The sequence below is a fragment of the Chlamydotis macqueenii genome, chromosome 24, assembly GCF_036417535.1.
Source record: "Chlamydotis macqueenii isolate bChlMac1 chromosome 24, bChlMac1.mat, whole genome shotgun sequence".
Lineage (NCBI taxonomy): Eukaryota > Metazoa > Chordata > Aves > Otidiformes > Otididae > Chlamydotis > Chlamydotis macqueenii.
The window spans coordinates 2,483,223-2,500,806 of record NC_141579.1 but is presented as its reverse complement, the minus strand read 5'-3'; the positions used below and the strand labels follow the sequence as shown (position 1 = coordinate 2,500,806).

The 17,584-nt window shown below is 60.1% G+C and overlaps 1 protein-coding gene across 1 annotated transcript in view; it reads right to left on the bottom strand.

Moving 5' to 3' along the window:
- The window catches only part of IGSF9B (immunoglobulin superfamily member 9B), a 37,897-nt gene that overhangs the window by 13,763 nt on the left and 6,550 nt on the right, over window positions 1–17,584 (bottom strand). The window contains exons 2-18 of the mRNA XM_086766127.1: window positions 17,343–17,540; window positions 16,196–16,342; window positions 14,642–14,793; window positions 13,459–13,576; window positions 12,617–12,758; window positions 12,349–12,494; window positions 10,151–10,293; window positions 9,664–9,804; window positions 8,641–8,757; window positions 6,947–7,039; window positions 6,687–6,837; window positions 6,406–6,529; window positions 4,140–4,315; window positions 3,285–3,511; window positions 3,045–3,129; window positions 1,594–1,755; window positions 810–855 (exon numbers count right to left, since the gene is read on the bottom strand). Coding sequence (XP_086622253.1) covers window positions 810–855; window positions 1,594–1,755; window positions 3,045–3,129; window positions 3,285–3,511; window positions 4,140–4,315; window positions 6,406–6,529; window positions 6,687–6,837; window positions 6,947–7,039; window positions 8,641–8,757; window positions 9,664–9,804; window positions 10,151–10,293; window positions 12,349–12,494; window positions 12,617–12,758; window positions 13,459–13,576; window positions 14,642–14,793; window positions 16,196–16,342; window positions 17,343–17,540 — 2,368 coding nt within the window. The remainder of the gene's footprint in view (window positions 1–809; window positions 856–1,593; window positions 1,756–3,044; window positions 3,130–3,284; window positions 3,512–4,139; window positions 4,316–6,405; window positions 6,530–6,686; window positions 6,838–6,946; window positions 7,040–8,640; window positions 8,758–9,663; window positions 9,805–10,150; window positions 10,294–12,348; window positions 12,495–12,616; window positions 12,759–13,458; window positions 13,577–14,641; window positions 14,794–16,195; window positions 16,343–17,342; window positions 17,541–17,584) is intronic.

Below are 17,584 nucleotides of genomic sequence, written 5' to 3'. Positions count from 1 at the left end.
TTTCAGACCAACGTTTTCCCTCGTTCACAACGCTCAAACTTAAGGCTGAGAGCCTCACAAGGCAGAGAGCATCAGGACAGCTCACTCATCCCTACCCGGAAAGCCTCGGACAAACAGGATTGAAAGGCGAAAAGCAGCAGATCCAACAGAGAGAGGGCAGACATGGTTATTTCAGCGCAGTGGACGAACCACCGAAAAAGCAAGATTAAGATACACCAGCACCAGGACATTTTGCAACGGTACAGCAGCCAAAGCACGAGGCGTCCGCATCTCAGGCTCTCACACTCACATCGGGAGGACGCTCCCGCTGTTCAGCGGCTACGCGTGCTTTTGACGGGCTCTGCGAGTACCACCATCCACCACGTTTGGGCACGTGGGGAAAGAGGCTCCAGCGGGGCACTCTTCACGGGAAAAGAAACCACCACAGGTGTTAAGACTCTCCGAATTTCCCAAGAGAAAACAGAGAACGCCTCGGAAACTACACCAAGCTTGCACGAAGTACTCCGTACGCAGCAGGGTAGCCCTTCTCCTAAGAAGCCCCTTCAAGCTGAGCATGTAATCAAGTTCCAATGCTCAATTCCAGCTTTGGCCAACGTCCACAGATCCAATGGGGTCGTCTGCATTTGTCCCTGCTGTTTTTTTTTTAATCCAAAGCCCATTTGTCTGGTGAACAGTTCAGGGAACGCCCAAAACAACTCATCGGAAGCAACCAAACAAGGTCGGACGTTTCCATTTGAGCCTTGCAAGAGCTGTAGGAGGGAGGCACCTTGAAGACACAGCCTGGTGCCGCATCTAATACAGATACTTACGGGGACTCCAAACTCTTCCTGCAGTGGGTTATCGAGAGAGGAGGGTCTGGAAGAGAATAAAAAGGGGAAAGAAGAGAGAACGCTAAGGAGGCGCAACACGACAGCGACAAGACAAACTCAACATCAAGACAACAAAAGACACTCAACGAGAGGCCAAGGTTTCATTGCTCCAGTGCTTTAATGGTTGCTGACAACAAACAGCTCCCGCCACGGGGTCCTGCCCGTCCTGCTGCCGCAGTCTCGCAGGCTAGAGGAGAAGGAGCCGATTCCCCTGCCCTCTCCGGCTCCCTGGCCGCCCGTTTCCCTACCGGCTGCTCCAGCACAGCGGCTGGAGTCCCAGCTTTCGGGAAACAGAGCGGCAGGGCTTCTTCTCCAGCCTAGTGAGGCCATGGGGCGCTGCCCGCTCCAGGTCGGGCAGAGCGGGGCAGGGAGCAGCTGGAGAGCCCAGCTCCGGAATGGGGGACCTCAAAGAGGTGAGCGGTCTCCCCCATCTCTGGACACCCCAGCCCTAAACCCCCGTCTCTAGGAGTTATCACCACGCGAGAACGCTCCCTCGGAAATCCCAGGCTAGTTTCTCTGGCGCCTCTTCACCCACCCTGCCTCTCCCGCTCCCGACCACGGGGCGCTTTCGGGCTCAGCCGAGGGATGAAGTCAGGGCTTCACCTGAGGACGCGCACGGACGGAAGAAGAGACAGACAGGGAAGAAGGTTACCACCACAACACAACGAGGGAGGAGAAACGAGGATGAGGCGGGAGGGAGGAAGCGCACGGGGGCCAGGCTCACCTTTCTTGCGCTTGAGCTTGCGTTTGCGTTGCTTGTTGACAAAGCAGGCGGCGAGTGTGCTGAAGAGGATGGCAGCAGCCAGGAAGCAGATGGTGGCAACGATGCCAGCCAGCACTGGGCGGGCTAGACCCTCGTCCGTCAGGTCAGGCTGAGGGAATACGTCTGAGGGAAAACCACAGGAATTAGATGTCATGCACACGCCCCCGGCCCGCTGCCTTCCCCGGGGTCCTACTGCAGCGCGAAGGCAACTGGTACCAGGAATGATAATCTCCAAGCAAAGACCCTGCTTCCAACCCAGCCCACCTCAGAAGAGCAGTCAGCACTGCTGCAGGCCGCTGCCGAGGGATTTAGCGGCCTCACACCACACAAACCTTTTTTTTTTTTTTCTTTCTTAGCTGATGGACCCCAGGGAAGAAGCCTCCACAGCACACAAGTACATATTTATGCACAAGCGCGCACAACTGCGCCAAACCTGCCGTTATCTCCCCGCCCAGTAACTCAGGCTGTAGCAGCGCAGCTATTTTCCCCGTGCATCCGACGGATTTCAGCAAAAACCGGGCTCCAAAGCCCAATCGCACCCCTTCGCTAACCACCAGCAGACCGGAGCCGCGCCGATTCGCGGATGCAAACCCTACGCACGCCAGCGCTCTCGCACGCAAGGTCAGCGCACGTCGGCATCCAGCCTGGGAGGGCAGCCACCTGGGGCCAGGGCGCAGGCTGTCAAAATCCCATCAGAAAAATTGTGGGAAAGGAGGAAAGGCAGGCAAGCTCTCCGTACCGGCACCACTTGGGGGCAGACAGAGACCGCCGCATTCCTGCGCGCAGCCGAGCTGGGTGGTGGCTCCTCAGCTTTTCCAGGAGAGCTGCAAACGCAGAGTTCGCCGCATCCCCGTCTCCTCCTGCTGCCCTTGCCTTCCCCAACACAATCACACGCCCCAAATCCGTCCCTCGCTCGAGGAGTGTCCTCGGAGCTGGACCGAGGCGCGGGGCAGGAGCGCGCGCTGCAACGTGTTGCGGTCTCCGGTCGTAAAGCTTTTTTCCCCTCAGACTCTGCACTGCAGTGCTACATTTCTCTCTCTCTCTCTGCACCTTTCATTCCCATTTGCAGGCTGCGCAGTGCCCGGTCGCAGCTTTGTTCTCCCGGCACCCTGCAGAGCCGGAGATGCGCTGCTGCTCCGTGCTGGCGGACGCCCGACAACGCCGCGCTCCGCGGGAAGGGCTAAATAGGGCTGGCTGTCCTTGCCCGCTGCCTGTCCCTTTGCACCGGGAGGCGGCACGGGGCCAGCAGCGTGCCCAAGACACCGGTCCTCACCCATCAGCTCAGCTCACAGCCCAAGCACCTCGGGCAAAAGCGCAAAAACAGCCCTCGCTGTCGTAAGAAGTACTGATGCGTGACCCTAGCGCAGAAGATGCTCGCACAACGGGAGGTGGAAGAAGGAGGCATCCCTTACCTGTACTGGACACGCCAGCGACGTTGCTGGGTTCGCTGATGAGATCCTGCATGACCGCCAGCACCCGGAACTCGTACCAGGTGTCCTGAAACACCAAGCACATCCGTCAGGTCCCCCAGCGCAGCCTCCAACCTCGCCCAGCTCCTTGAAGAACCCAGGACCGAGCCACCCTAAAAGCTTCCCCAGAGCTGCAGCAGACGGTGCGACACCAGAGATGCGGTGCGGGCAGCCCCTGTTTACCTGGGACAAGTCCTTGGCAAAAAACTCGTTCTCGGTCCCCGGGATGCCGTCATCCAAGATCTCCCACCTCTCCGCAACGCGGAATTCCATGATGTAGCGGTCGATGGGGAAGCTGTGGTTAGCGGGAGGAAGCCACGACAAGAGGACGCCTTGCTGTGTCCGGTTGGCTGTTAGGCACCTCGGTGGGGTAACCAACACCAGAGGCTCTGGAGTTGTTACAGGGAATGCTGGAGACAGAGCAGACGGGACAGGGACACTTTTGAGACGGGGCGAGGGGAAGCGCAGAGGATGCCCTCCCGCACGCGCTCCATCGGTGGCCGACGGACCACCGCGGCAGCAGTTCCCACCTTCCAGGAATTTAGGGCACGTCTCAGGCACGCGCTCTCTTATCTCAGAGGTACAAAAGCTTTCCAAAAAGCAGGGGACTAACGATGCACGAAAAGGGGCACGGCGTTAGAAAACCTCCTGCCGCCTCCCAGCTCCGCCTGAGACAGCCCCGAGGCAGGTACCGGCACAAGGCCCTTTGTGAGAGCTCTCGCTGCGAGCCGCACGCAAGTGATTTTGTGCTCTATTAATGCCTCCTGACCCCAGCTGAACTTAGGGAAGATCTGAAAGGTGACCGGTACAGTACAGCTCTCCTACGCTGTCTCTTCAAACAAGCTTTCAGGAGCCTCAAGCCCCCGTCAAAGTCTACAAGCTTCATCCAGGACCCTCCACAAGCCATCTTCTCAGCAGCTGCTGACCACCACCCTCCATCCCCAGCAGATACCACAGACAGACCAAGCCAAAGGGACACTCTTCCTCCCCATGGACCCCCTGAACCCCTTCCTCCTCCTCCTCCCACAGAGGACCTACCTAGAGTGTTCACAGTGACCACCTCACTGAAGGAGCTGGTGCCCAGCTTGTTTTGAGCCAAGACACTGAACTGGTACGCAGTCTCCGGTTCCAAGGTATCCACCACTAGCCAACTGGAACCAGCTGGCACAGGGAAAGACAGCCAGTCATGGGGGCCAAACTGGGCTCTCTTCATCCTGCCAAGAGAAATGGGAGAATCCTCAGAGAAGGTGCTTCCAACAGGGAGGACAAAGAGGCAGCATTAACTTCTCGAGCGAAAATGGAGCTTTCCCAAGCAATGGTTTGGTTTGAGAGCAGCGATGGGTATGGACGTGGGGCAGCCGCTCGCCACCCAAGAGCCGGCGCACACGAGGACCGCCAGGCACAGGGCGCCGACCTGTTGTGCCACGCCGGCATCCCCCGGCGCCTACGGACACGGCTGCCAACCCTCCCCTCCGCCGCGCACCACCTGCACCGTCAGAGCAGGGTTGGGGGCAAAAGCAGCATCAACAGCCCCGCTCTGAGGTTATTCCCGTGAGACCCCACAGGCTAAAGTGGAAGCCGGCACATTTTTACTTCGGTGAGCGCTGCAAAGGGGACAACTGGAGCAGGAGATTGGTCTTGTTCCCACCTACACCTTGACAGCCCCTGAACCAGAGCCAGGTTTTCCCTAAGCTGCAGCCCTGTACGTACAATCCCACAACACACGTTGAACAAAATCGCCGGCTTTGCCGTATTTGCACAAGTCAGGGGCTGCCAGCACTGCCCAGGACAGCACAGCAGAAGCACACAGCCTTTCCGCTGAGGTTTATAACCCACAAACCCAAGGTAAATAAAATAAAAACCTCCCAGAGCCGTCCCAAGTGAGACCTGCAGCCACCTCCTCAAGCCACAGCCACGCCGGGAAGCACCACGGCGAAAGAGCCCCACGTCCCGAAGCAGCGTCATCACGCTGCGACGGTATCGCGCGTATCGGTGCTTGCGTTAGAGAGATGCTCTAGGGAGTCCCGGCCCTCGGCTGCAGCTCTGGGTGGTGTCTGCAGAGGATCTGGGAAGGATTACTACAGAAGGTCTACTCTGCATAGATCAGTGGGCATATCTACAGCCACCGGCACAAAACCAGGTAAATCCACCACGTAGGAAGGAAGAGACGGAGCAAAGACAACAAATGCCACTGTAAAGGGAGCAAAAAGTGAGCAGAAGAAGCAGCAGCAAGCCATGGACACAAGCAAGTTGGTGGAGAGCCATGCAGGTGCAGCACGCCTCCACCAAAGCTTTCACATCACCGCGGCTCCAGCGGGGACTCCAGAGCCTGGGATCCTGGGTGGCATGGGTGTCCCACAGCCCCCAGGACTCACATGCCACAGTCAGGACAAGACAGGTCTCTCTCCCTCTTCCAGATCCCCTGTAAATTCCCTAGGGCGAGCGTGGTCCAAACGCCCTCCTCCCCTGCCGCGGGGCTGCTCTCCGCCGGCGTGGGGTCTGGAAGAGCATGGATGAGGCAGGAACCAACTCTATCTGGTCTACCCTATCTCCACTCTATCAGCAGTCTCCATCAGGGCAAATTAAGGTAAGGAAGGACAAGAGAGGAAGAGAAGAAAGGCTGACGAACACCAACCCCAGAGCTGGGAAAGGACGGCTCTTCAGCAGAGCACAAAGAAAAAAACCGACCTCGCTGCGGCTTTTCCCTGGGGGAAGCCGGCAGGGCCAAGCCCAGCCCCGTTGCGGGAAGGCGGGATGCACCCACTGGTACTTTGGGTGCTGGGTAACGCAGGCTGGCACAGGAGCAAAAGCCCCGCGAGGCTCAGACCCGGCCAGCACCTGACAGCAGCCGGTTGCGAACTCCGCCGGGATTCAACCACCTCCAGGGAGCCGCAGAGCACGGAGAGATCATTTCTGCTTAGTCACAGCTCTTCCAGGACGCGCTCTATAAAGGTTGCATTTCCCATCCTCTCCCTGGCTGTTAAGCTTCATAAACAGTTTATCTTGAAATTAGATGCCGGAGGCAAAGTTACGTGAATGCAAAGCATCCTCCTCGCGCTATAAACAGGAAAAAAAAAAAAAACCTGCTGGGGCAGAGGTGCTGGCTAGCACAGAAGGGAGATGAAACACAGGACCTACGTGATCCCACCACCACCCATCTCTCCAAGGCACCAGACGGGAGCTCAGCCCCGTAACGCCCGCGGGCACCGAGCCCTCGCCACCCTCCTCCCCCTCAGCTGCTCGAAGCTCGGGTCGGCTAGGAAGGAAAAGAAGCAGAGAGCAAAAGCATGCCAGGATGACTCACAGAGGGCCGTACCAAACTGAGAAAGTCTGCTCGTATCCACCGTCGTAGCCGGGCTCCCAGGAGACGTTGGCCGAGGTCATGGCGGCCACGACGTGCACGCTGGTCGGGGCGTGAGGGCTTGTGCCTGCGGAGAGAGGGGGCAGGGGTTGAAGGGGAGCGAAGACCACGCGCCGGCCAGTAAGGCGAGGGGGCTGGAAGCACTGCCCACACCTCCTGCCTCGCCGAAACGCTGCCCGGGGGACCCTACCCCAACGCCGACCGTCCCCCCGCCCCGCCCGTACCTACGACGGTAAGGTGAGTGCTGGCAGTAATGCTTGCGACGACGTTGGTGGCGACGCACTCCCACTCGCCGTGGTCGTCCTTGCCGAGGGAGCGGATCTGCAGGGTGCCGCCGGGCAGTGTGTTGTGCTTGCTCCTGCTGGGCTTCCCTACCTTGGGCAAGGAGTTGGGGTGGAGGGGGAAGCCAGGCAAAGAGAGAAAAAAGATGGCTCAGAAGCAGGCTGTGGGGCAGGGCGAGGCGGCTGTGGGGTCACTAAGCTACCTGCGCGGGCCAGGGGACGCCGCCGGCCACCGGCAAGGCATCTGGTCTCTCCGGTCGTGGCAAGGCAGCCGGTTCCCCCGTTTTCGAGAGGACCTGGCGGGGCAACGCGAGAGGCATGCGTCAGGGAGGCCGATGCTCAGCACTCGCGCGCGAGCGGAAAACCCCACGGCACTCGCGCGGACACCGAGCCCCGCACCAGGGCTCAATCTCCAGCATCCAAAGCTGAAACCGTTGCGAAGGAAAGGCGCACCGGCCACCCCTGGCAAACAGCCTCCCAGGCCAGGAAGGCACCGGTTGCCCCAGGAGATGCCCAAACTGCCCCTCAGCCGGCGGCAGAGGAGAGGCAGGAGCCCTCACGTCAGAGGTTTGGGCAGCAAGGGCCCCACGGGGATGCGGGAGGATGGGGTGCGCGGAGGTGTCCAGGAGCTCAAGCTGAGTGGAAAAAACGGATCTTGTAACAACTCATGTCTACGCCCAGCAGCCAAAGCTGTGCAAATCCCACGTTGTCCCGAGTCCTCTTCAGCTGTTCTTCACGCAAGGGTCTGCCCATCGACACCAGAACCCAGTTCGATGCCATGCAGGATGGGCAGAGGAGCAGATGGGCACGTGGGGTTACCAGTGCCAAGCCCAAGTCTTCAGGAGTCCTTCAAGAGACTGGTCAGCACTGGTGGGCTGACGGGGAGCGACGGAGCTTCCTTCTCCACTGGGAAATCGAGCCCAGCCCAAGCCAGCCCCAACTGGAGTCAGGGTGGGGATAAGCCCAGAGTCATGACGTGAGGAGGACCGCCAGAAGGCACAAGAGGGGTTGAAAAGAAACCTGAAGAAGAATGGTGAGGGAAGGGTGGAAGGAAAATAAGACGGAGAAAAAGACTAAGTGGCCAACAAGTTTTAGGTTGGTCACTTGTAATCCGTGCAAGTCATGGTCCTCCTCGTGCTGGTAAAAGGAACTCAAAAGAGATGCAGCATCTCACACCGCAAGGACCGAGGCCGGTGCCCAGTGGGCGACGCAGGGACCCCGCTCGCTCTCAGGAGCCCTAAGAAGGGGATGGGAGGCCTGGGGAGAAGATCCTGACAGCGGGACGAAGAGCCCAGGAGGGCCCCTGCATGGCAGCTTTCCTATGGGAGCAGCGAAGGTGGGAAGCGAAGGGAAGGCTGGAGGAGGACTGGAAAGCCCTGGTTGCTCTCAGGCTGTACCACCACGCTGAATCCTACCCTGCTCTTCAGAAAGGGACATCACGTCCAATCCAGCATCATTAAAACAGCTTCTTCCCAGGGTCTTCAAACTCACGGGGCAGCAAAGAAGCGGCTGACCGGTTCAGCCCCTCGCCAAAACACAGCCAAGAGACCCCCGGACACGCTCCAGTGGCACGTCCCCTCCCGCCGCGGGACGTCGGCGCTGCAGTGTCCTGCCAGCGATCACCTCACAGGCAGCGCCGGCGTGGAAGGGGAGGGGGCCCAGGGCAGACGCTGCCAGCTTGGCAGACGCTGCCGTGAGGGTTTCACGGGATTAAAGTACTCGGTGGCCACGAGCCGGGCTTCCCCCACCCACCTGCGGGACAGGACGGCAGTGGCTCAGCCCAAAGCGAAGCAGCTGTACCTGCAGTTTGTTCTTACCGGGACAGAGTGTGGCTTCTCTGTCTGCAATATTCACCAAAAGCCAAAGGCACTGCAGATTTGTCTGGCAGGCCGGGTACCTTTCTCCAGGCGATGATGGGAAAGGGGTCTCCGGCAGCAGCGCAAGGAATCAACAGCTCCCTCCCTGCCTCCTGTCTGTACTCCCAGCCTGGTAGCACCGTGAAATAGGGGGGGTCCTGCAGCCAAGGGAAAAGGCAAGGAGCGTCAGCCCCGGCTCCCCACCACCAAACCCAGCCCTCTTCCAAAATAAATGCATCACCGGTTTGGGTAAGGTTGAGGCATTGCAAGGAAAGGCGTGCGCTAAGGATGCTCCACAGCACACCAAATCATACACCCAGTGAGAAGGTTTTGCTGCGCCAGGGCATCTCGTTTGAGCTTTAAGGAGGTAAGCATGAAAAAAGAAAAAAAAAAAAAACAACCCCACCCACACGGCAGCAGATATCAACCTGATTTCATCGGCTCCGCAGCTGTCTTGGTGGACGCGCGCGCCGGTGATATACACAGCGTTATCATGTGAACCTCAGCGAGACACCGTGAATCACCGCCGCGCGCAAGCACAGGACTTTTTGTTCGGGGAAGGAAGAGGCAGCAGCTCCCGCCCCAGCCGCGCCGGGAACTGCGCTGGCAGCCCAGCACGCCTCAGGCTCCGCACACAGCGAAGAGCGCGCAGTGTCTCCAGAGCTCAAATCATCCATTTATTAAAATCCTCCGCGAAGCCAAGCCCAGGTCAGCAGGGCTAAGTGTTTTCTTGGCAAAGCGGCCATCTCAGGGACGTGGTTCCTCAGACTAGCCCGGTCCAGCCCTACCAAAGCCTTACAACTCATGACAAAACGTGCAGGGTATTTCCAGCTGCAGGAAAATCCTTCCCTGCAGCTCTGGGCTGAACAGGAAGGCAGAAAGAGCGACACGTATATTGCAAAATCCACTTTAAAAAAAAAAAAAATCCTAACTGCAGCGCGGGATGCCTCCGCAAGCACGCACGCGCGTTCACGTCGCCTGGCCTGGGACTCCAGCACCCCAACGCAACCCTGGGACGACAGGACGCAACCCTTGCGGAGCAAGGGTTTTACCAGGCAAATTACCTTCAGTACCAGTCGGGCAGGGGGAGACTGGCCCATCGTACCCAGGGCGTTATAAGGCACGCAGGTGTAAGTGCCGAGAGCATCTTCGGTTGCCTCCTCGATCCGGATCGACCCGTCTTCCAGCAGGTTCCAGCCAGAATACTGCGGCGGTGACAAAGATGGAGCTCACTTATCCTATGGTTTATGAATTTCCCTGCAGCTGTGACCCCCGCCTAAGCCCAGGGTGGCCGTCACGTCCCCAGGAGATGCCCAGTTCGATTCCCAGCACCCAAGCCATCTCCTCAGCTGCAGGCAGGGGAAACCAGTGGGCGAGCCCAGCCCGTCCAAACGCAGCTGATCAGGAAAAGCAGCGTGATCCCACCCCACGGGGCTGCACCTCTCCTGACGGCGGGCTGGACCGGTGATGCTCACCGGCGTTTGCAAAGCACACGAGGGTCCGAACCTCTCCGCGCCCCACGCGTCCCTCCCCGGCCGGGGGCTTTGTTACCTTCTCGATTCGCAGGGGACGTCCGTCTTTGTTCCACTTGACCAGAGTGACCGGGGGCTCCGCTTCGACCGGGCAGCGGATGTATCCGTGTATCCCGATGGGAACGTAGATGACGGGGGGCATGTTCACCACGCGGGCAGGATCTGGGAGAGCAGTAGCACCGCGTCGGCACGGGGAAGGAGCCCACCTCTCCCCCACCTCCTCGTTTCAGAGGATCTACATGGCTTTTATAATGAATCCCACACCCAAACACCACTTTGGCTCCCACAGGCTGTTATCTCCAGGCTTGCTACACACAAATCCGCCGTAATACCTGGCATTTCTGGGAGGCTTTACTCACACCCAGCGTGCTCCTACCTGGGGCTCATTAAAAGTTGCAGTGAAGAAGAAATATTAAAGATGCCTGCTCTCACATCCACACCGCCTCGCGTCCCGCCGAAGCCCAAGCTGCCCCACCGCGTCAGCCCGCGGGACGCGTGGACGCGTGCCCAGCAAGCCGACGGCCAGGCTGCCGTCAGCCCTCTACCTCCTCTGTTTGCACTCACGGCTCGTGCCTGGTTGAGGCTGGGTCGCACCCAGCATCAGCCACCTCCGCCCTTTCCAAGGGGATGTGAAAGCTTAAAATACGTACATAACCTCCCCGCGCTGCAGCGCCCACGCAGCGAGGCGTCTCGCAACCCTCCAGTCTAGAATGTGTCATTAACAGTGCTTGTAAGAGCTTTTTAATTAAGTGTGAGTGGGTTGGAGAGAACCTAGACTTTCTTTAATAAGAAGCTTTTTTTTTAAAAAAAAAAAAAGAAAAAAAAAAGTTACTTTTAATAAGAAGAGCGAGTATTTCTACACTCTCGTCTAGACACCGGCAGCACGAGGGTACGGGAAAATCCTGACGGGGCTTACGCTGCATTAAGGGATGAAACGGGTTTTTGGGGTGCAGCATCCCTGTGCCGCTGATGCACAAACGCAAAGGGGAGGTGTTCAGGATGAAGGGACGGAGGACAGCAAAAGCGATCAAAAATTTGGGAGCTCTGCCGAAACACGTAACCCCAGCCGCTCCCCGAAACCGCACGTCCCCGGCAACGGCACCGTAACCCAGATCGCCGAGCGCTGCAGATGGAGCAGGGCTTTGCCCCTCCGCGCTTAACTCCACCTCTCGGGAAATGTAATCAAGGGCTCCGGCGGCGCGGGAGAGGGTAATGGGATCGAGCCTTTCACTACTAGGTCACTGGCTGGGGGCCAGCCCGGCTCACTGATGACCCAGAGCCGCGTCCCCGTCCGACACGGGTGGGCCCCCCCGCTCCCACAGCGCCAACCCCGCTGCAGACGGGAAGCTTCGCTCCAGAGAAAAGGGCTTTGCGGCCAAGCAGGCCTCCTCACGCCATCCGAACCGACCGGCAGATTGTCCAAACGCCGCTTTTGCTGCCATCAGAGCTATTTTTAACGGCTCTCAGCCTTGACGAGCGGTCCCGGATTAGCGGCAGGGCAGATTTAACGGTCTGAGGCCGCGCGCTTTCCCAAGAGCCGCCCGGCTGGGCGCATCCGAGCCCTGATTCATGGCCCTGATCGCGCTGTCCCTTCGCCCATCCCCACGGAGAAACGATCGGATTCACCAGCCCTGCTCCCATAGCGGGGTTTCCCGCTAACCAGCGACGGGATCGACGGGCAGCAGCCCTCAAAACTTGAGTCACGAGCCCGCTTTGCTCCAGCCTGTCTTTCATCATAAAAATGAAATGGCTGCAGCCTTTTACGGCAGAGCAATATCGCAATTGCGAGCGGCGGCAATCGAGGCCATTACTGTCAAATGCCACAGGACGCCGGTGGCAGGCTACCCATTACCGCCCGGGGAGGCCGGGAGAACAAGCGTGGGAAGCAACGCTCTGGCTACAGCCCCTTCTCCTCCGCTTGTTTAGATCAGTTACCGCCTGAAAAATACGCCACGCGAAACCACCGAGCTCGCAGAAAAAACCGTGCCGCAGGAACAAGCCCGTAATAAACACCGGAAAGTACAAGCAGGTGGTTGAGACTGAGAGCCCTGATCCGATGTTTCCCTGCCTGGCACGATGCAGATGCGCCACGACATCAACCCGAGCCCCCCAGTATCGTACTGGGAATGACAGAGCCCCTGGGGGGGGTGCCTCAGAGCCGGGTATTATCCAACCCGGCCCCATCCCTGAGGATCGGACCCCGCTGTCGGCACTCACACTGCACCGTCAGGTAGGCGGAGGCTGACGGGGAGCGGCCCAGGCTGTTGCTGGGGATACAGGTGTATTTTCCAGCATCCTCTGGCTTGACGCGGAAAATGATCAGCGTCCCGTCGATCAGGATCCGCACCCTCAGCTTCAGGTCGCTGCGAGAGAAGAGGAGAGGAGGATCGCGGGGAGATCCGGGGGCAACGCTCACCCCACGGGCGGTCCCAGCGCCATTTGGGAGCGGGATGAGGACACGCCGCCCCGCTGGCTGCAGACTCACTTCTTGAAGTAGACGTTCTCCTCCTCCCAGTACCACAGGTAGGTGAGGTTCCCGGGGTACGCCTCGGCCTGGCAGGTGAAGAGCGCATCCTGGGAGATGTTGACCGTGATGTTCTCCGGAGGGGAAACGATGAAGGGAGGACCTGGAGGAGGGAGAGGAGAAAAAAGTGTGACCCCCACCACCACCAGCACAGGTGTCCCCACAAAGGTTGCTCAGGCTCAGCTCCATCACAGCATCCTTGCCGGCAGCTGCCGGAAGGCCCTGGGGCAGAGCTGGCCCCGATCCCCCGGGATCACGGGGCTGACCTGGAGGAGCACGGGTGGCCCTGTTATTCCCAACCCTTTCCCCTAATCTCTGCAGGTTTGGGAAGGGGGCCCCCACGCCCGCGGCCCACGGCTCTGCCTCTCCCAGGGCACACGGGCTCGCTCCTCCCTTCATCCCGAGCACGTTGCCAGGATCTCATCACCCACGGGAAAAACAGTAAATTGCCGGGAGCCGGCAGCGAGCGTCCACAGCTCGCCGGCATGGCGAAAGCAGAGCAGAGGACACCCCGCGCTCGTCTCTCTGCCGGTAGCTGTTGACCTAATTAAAGATTTATTTAATAAAAGACGGAGTGAGGAGCAGGAGGCCTGCCGTGCATCACCGCTATCTGACAAGGCGCTTTGTGACAGCCTCAATCTTTTCCCCCCCAGCTTCCCGAACAAAACCCAGCCGCCATCGGGGCCCGGCCGTTCGTGGGCACGGCCACCGCGGTGCCCCAATTAAGTGGATTTTTTTCCGTCCTACAAACGGGATGCGGGGCCACGGGGCAGCCGGCAGGATGCTCGGGTGGAAGATCTCACCTTGAACGAGCAGGCGCGTGGTGTGCACGGCCTCTCCCTGGATGCTGTACGCCCGGCAGGTGTAGGCACCCCTGTCCTCCCGGCTGATGGAGAGCACCGTCAGGCTCCCGTCGCTCACCTGGGGACGGCAAGGGAAGACAGAGACCCCCAGGGTGGGGGGGATGCTCAGCACCCTCCCTCCCCGCTTCTCACGGCGGAGAGCTGCCGGCGCTTTTAAGGGCCGGCTGAGAAATGGGTTTTCCCCGCTCCGCGAGACGTCGGATATTAATAACCCAACACAGGCGTTTCTGCTCAGCGCCAAGAGGAAGGAAATAAATAAATATATAAATAAAGAAATATTCGTCTCCCGCAGAAGTGACTGGCAGGCGGCAGACTGGGAAGCATCCCAGCACCATCAGCGTTTCACAAGGAGCAGGATGCCTCCCTGCTCCCCAGGGACCTGCTCCACCCCCGGGCTGGGGGTACAAAGGGGAGACCCCGGCTCGGCCGCCGTCCTCGCCGTGGGACCACCACGCAGCTGCCGAATTCCTCCCCGGGGGACGCAGCGGAGGAAGGATGGGCGACGGACCGCCACCTCTGGGGTAGCAGAACCCCCCTGCACAGGGAACCCTGCTCCCAGCCAGGCTCCCCCCACCCCCCCACCTCATTCTGCCTCGTCTTTCTATTTCAATTAGTAACAAATGATTCCTAATTACTCTCATTAGTGCCTGCGCTGATTCCAATGCCTGATTTACCAATTACAGCTCAGGGGAGAATCTCTGCCTGGGAGCCTCCGGGATGCAAAAAGGGTCCTGGGAGGGGGGCAAAGCCCTCTCTGCTCAAACTCCCCCCCCACCCCAGCCCTGCTGCATCCATCCCTGCCCAGGCAGACACCGCATCCCCAGGCTGCAGCCCCCCACCCCATCTTTGGGACCTGCCACCGGCCCCCAGGATGAGAATTCCCAGGGAGCAGCAGGGAACGGGGCTGCCCGGAACGCCCGGGGGGGGGTCTCTAACCCCCACCCAAGGGCAGGCAGCATTAGAGGCTGCGGCTCAGCAGAGATGGAGGCGGGGGGGAAACGGGCATCTCGGCGAGGAAAAATGCTGAGAAAGCAAACCGAGCTCCAGGCACCGCGGAGCTGCCGCCAGCGTGGTCCCGTCGATACAGGCCCTGGCAGCGGGGTGCTCCCATCCGCCCACCTACCTGGTACTTGCCGTTGTCACCCAAAAGTTCTCCCTCTCTCAGCCAGGTGACGATGGGCTTGGGGTTGCCGAACGCCATGCAGGTCAAGGTGACGCTGCTGCCTTCCTTCGCCTCTACGTACTGCGGCGGGGTCTCCGTGAAGGTGGGGGGAGCTGCGGGGTGGGGGGACACCACCGTCACCCTCCCTCTTTCACCATGGCTGCTGTGGGTCTGGGGGGGGGGGGGGGGGGGGGACACGACGACGACACAGGGACAGAGGGGATGCTGCCGCCTGCAAACGGAGGGGGGACATGCCGTGCATCCCCACGGCGGGGCCGGGGTCTCCCCAAAAACAGGGCTGCAGGGATGGGGACACAGAGGCTGCCTGGGGTGCCCTCCACATCACATGGCAACCCCAGCCCCGTCCCCTCTCCTCCCCACCGGGCGCGGGGCACAGCACCGCGTCCCCCCGCCATTGCACGCTAACCGGCTATTGTCAAACAGGGGAAAACACCGCAGTGCAGATCAAAAGGCTCCTTCTCCTGATTAAAGAGGCTGGCGGGATCGCGGCCCGCCCCTAATTACCAGTGCTTGCTAAAGCCCACTTTCGAGGAAGACAGGTTGGCAATTTAATCCGCTCAGGGGAAAGGGAAAAAAAAAAAAAAAAAAAACAAAACACCAAACTATATTCTGTTTCCCTCCAAATGATTTTTATTTTCCCCTAAGAAAATCAAGCACTGGGGGAAAAGCCACAGCCTTCCCCTCCAAAGCTGTTCCTCGGGCTGGGAGGATTACGATCATTAATTTGTTACGAAGCCACGCTGCGTAAAACCCAAAAAGCATCCCGTTTTGCACAGGGGGTCGAGCCCAGGGGAGGGACCGGGCACGTGAGGCACCGCACGCGGTGGAGGCGATGCAGGCATCATCCTCCTCCTCCTCTCGCCCTCCTTCCCAAGCTCGTTAGCAGGCAGGGGGAAAGGAGGTAGCCCTGCCTGCAAAGCTCGCTAATTGGGCTCAATTAGGTAGCTCTGCTCCCAGCCATCCCCTCGGAAGGTTAAATTCATCGCTCAAGGTCAGGCCAGACCAGCCAGGAGCCGCCAGTGCCCACCGTCCCGCTCCGGCGGGAGAGGCGCAGCCCCGCTGCTGCTGGGGCTAAAAATAAAGACCGCTCCTGACGCGGAGACAGACAATTTGCTAATTAGTTTAATACACAGCCTTAATAAAATGAAAAAGTAATTTGAGTCAATCTGAATTTCAAGAAAACAAAGATTTGATTTTCTGATCTGTTTGTTGAGAGGAGATTTGTTCCCAGCCCCGTTCCTTGATGTCTCTCCTTTAAACAAGCTCTGCATAATTAAAATGTGCAATCCCTAATAAAAGTTTGTCCCATTTTATGTCACGCCCCGGCTGGAGCAGTCAGCCTAGACGGCTTCGGGCTCGCTTGTCGGCAAGGCGCGGCCACCGCCGAGGTCCAGCATCCGTCAGAAATCAAAGGGAAACCCATCCCGGCACGGCACGCAGCCCCCCCCCCCCCCCGTCCCGTCCCGTGCCGTCCCCCCGCCGTCCCCCGCTCACCGTTGACCGTGAGGTGGACCCAGCTGCCGTTGTGGAAGGTGTCGTACTGCTGGTCCAGCATGAGCACTTTGCACTCGTACCAGCCCTGGTCCTCGGAGCGGACCTGGTCAATGCGCAGGGAGGCTTTGTCGTGCAGGCTGGCCCGGCCTGTGGGGACAGCACGGCCATCGGCTCAGTGGCCATCAGGCTCAGTGGCCATCAGGCTCCACACAATGGTCCCCCCACCACCAGACCACCCCCGCCTTTCCCAGTCTGGGGGCTGGTTGAGCCTCACGGCACGGTGCTGCCGGTTGCAGCCGGCCGGCGACACGCTCGCCCGTCTGGGGACGGCGGAGCGGAGCAAGCTGTCGTGGCCGGGCAAGGCGCCTCGAGCCACGTCTGCCCGCAGCGACGCCGGCCTTCTGCTCCCAACCGGGGGCTGGCGGCGGTACAGCCGGCAAGCAGACGCGCCCCAAAGCCCTTCCCAGGCCTGGGAGCCTCCCAAAAAGCAGGGCAGCCCTGGAAACCCCAAACCGGGCTTCAGCATCGCTCAAGCATGAGCTGAGTTTGTCAGGGCTCAGCCCAAGCTCAGGTGCTGGCATCCTCCCTGCCGCAGGATTTCCCAGGGGAGCAATTTGGGCAGAGGAAGCCCTGCAGAGCCTGGAAGCAGGGTAAGACCCAGGGAAGGTCCCCAGGACGGTGCACCCCAGGGAATGGCATATGAAACCGATCTGTCCCACCACGCCACCCCACTCGGGGCTGGTCCCCAGCCCAGATGCCCCACAGGAAGGCACCGGCCACGTGGGACAGGCGGCACGTTGGCAAGAGGCCACGCGGGCTCAGCACGTGGCCCCGGCCCCATCCCCACCGTACCCCCGGCATCCCAGCGTCCCCCCCCTCCAGGCTCCCAGCTGCTGCAGGGCACAGCGGTGGCAGCGGCAGCCGCCGCCACCACGCGTCACCCTGGGTTTCTCTGCCTCGCTTGCTCCCGTCCCACACAGCCCAGCTGGCTTCCTAGCACTGCTGCTTAATTAAAACCAACTGGGTGGAAAGCGAGCAACGAGAGGCAGAGCCCGCACAGCTTCCAACGGAAGAGCGGATGGAGCGGAGCCGTGCATCCCAGGCTGCGCCGCGGCCAGGAGCCGCCACGTCCCCCCCCCAGACTCACCGGCATATTCCGGGTCGACATGGGGAGGGTAAAACCCAAACTTGATGAAGATGGGGATGGGGACGCCGAACTTGAACCACTCCACGACATAGGGAGGGGGCTGCCCCGTGAGCGGGTGGATCACGTCGCATCCCAGGATCACGCTCTCGCCAGCGCGAGCGGTCACGAACTCGGGCTCCTCCCTCGAGCCGAGGGCACCTGCGAGGGGGCGAAGGAAAAAGCTGTGGCTGACCCCGGCGTTG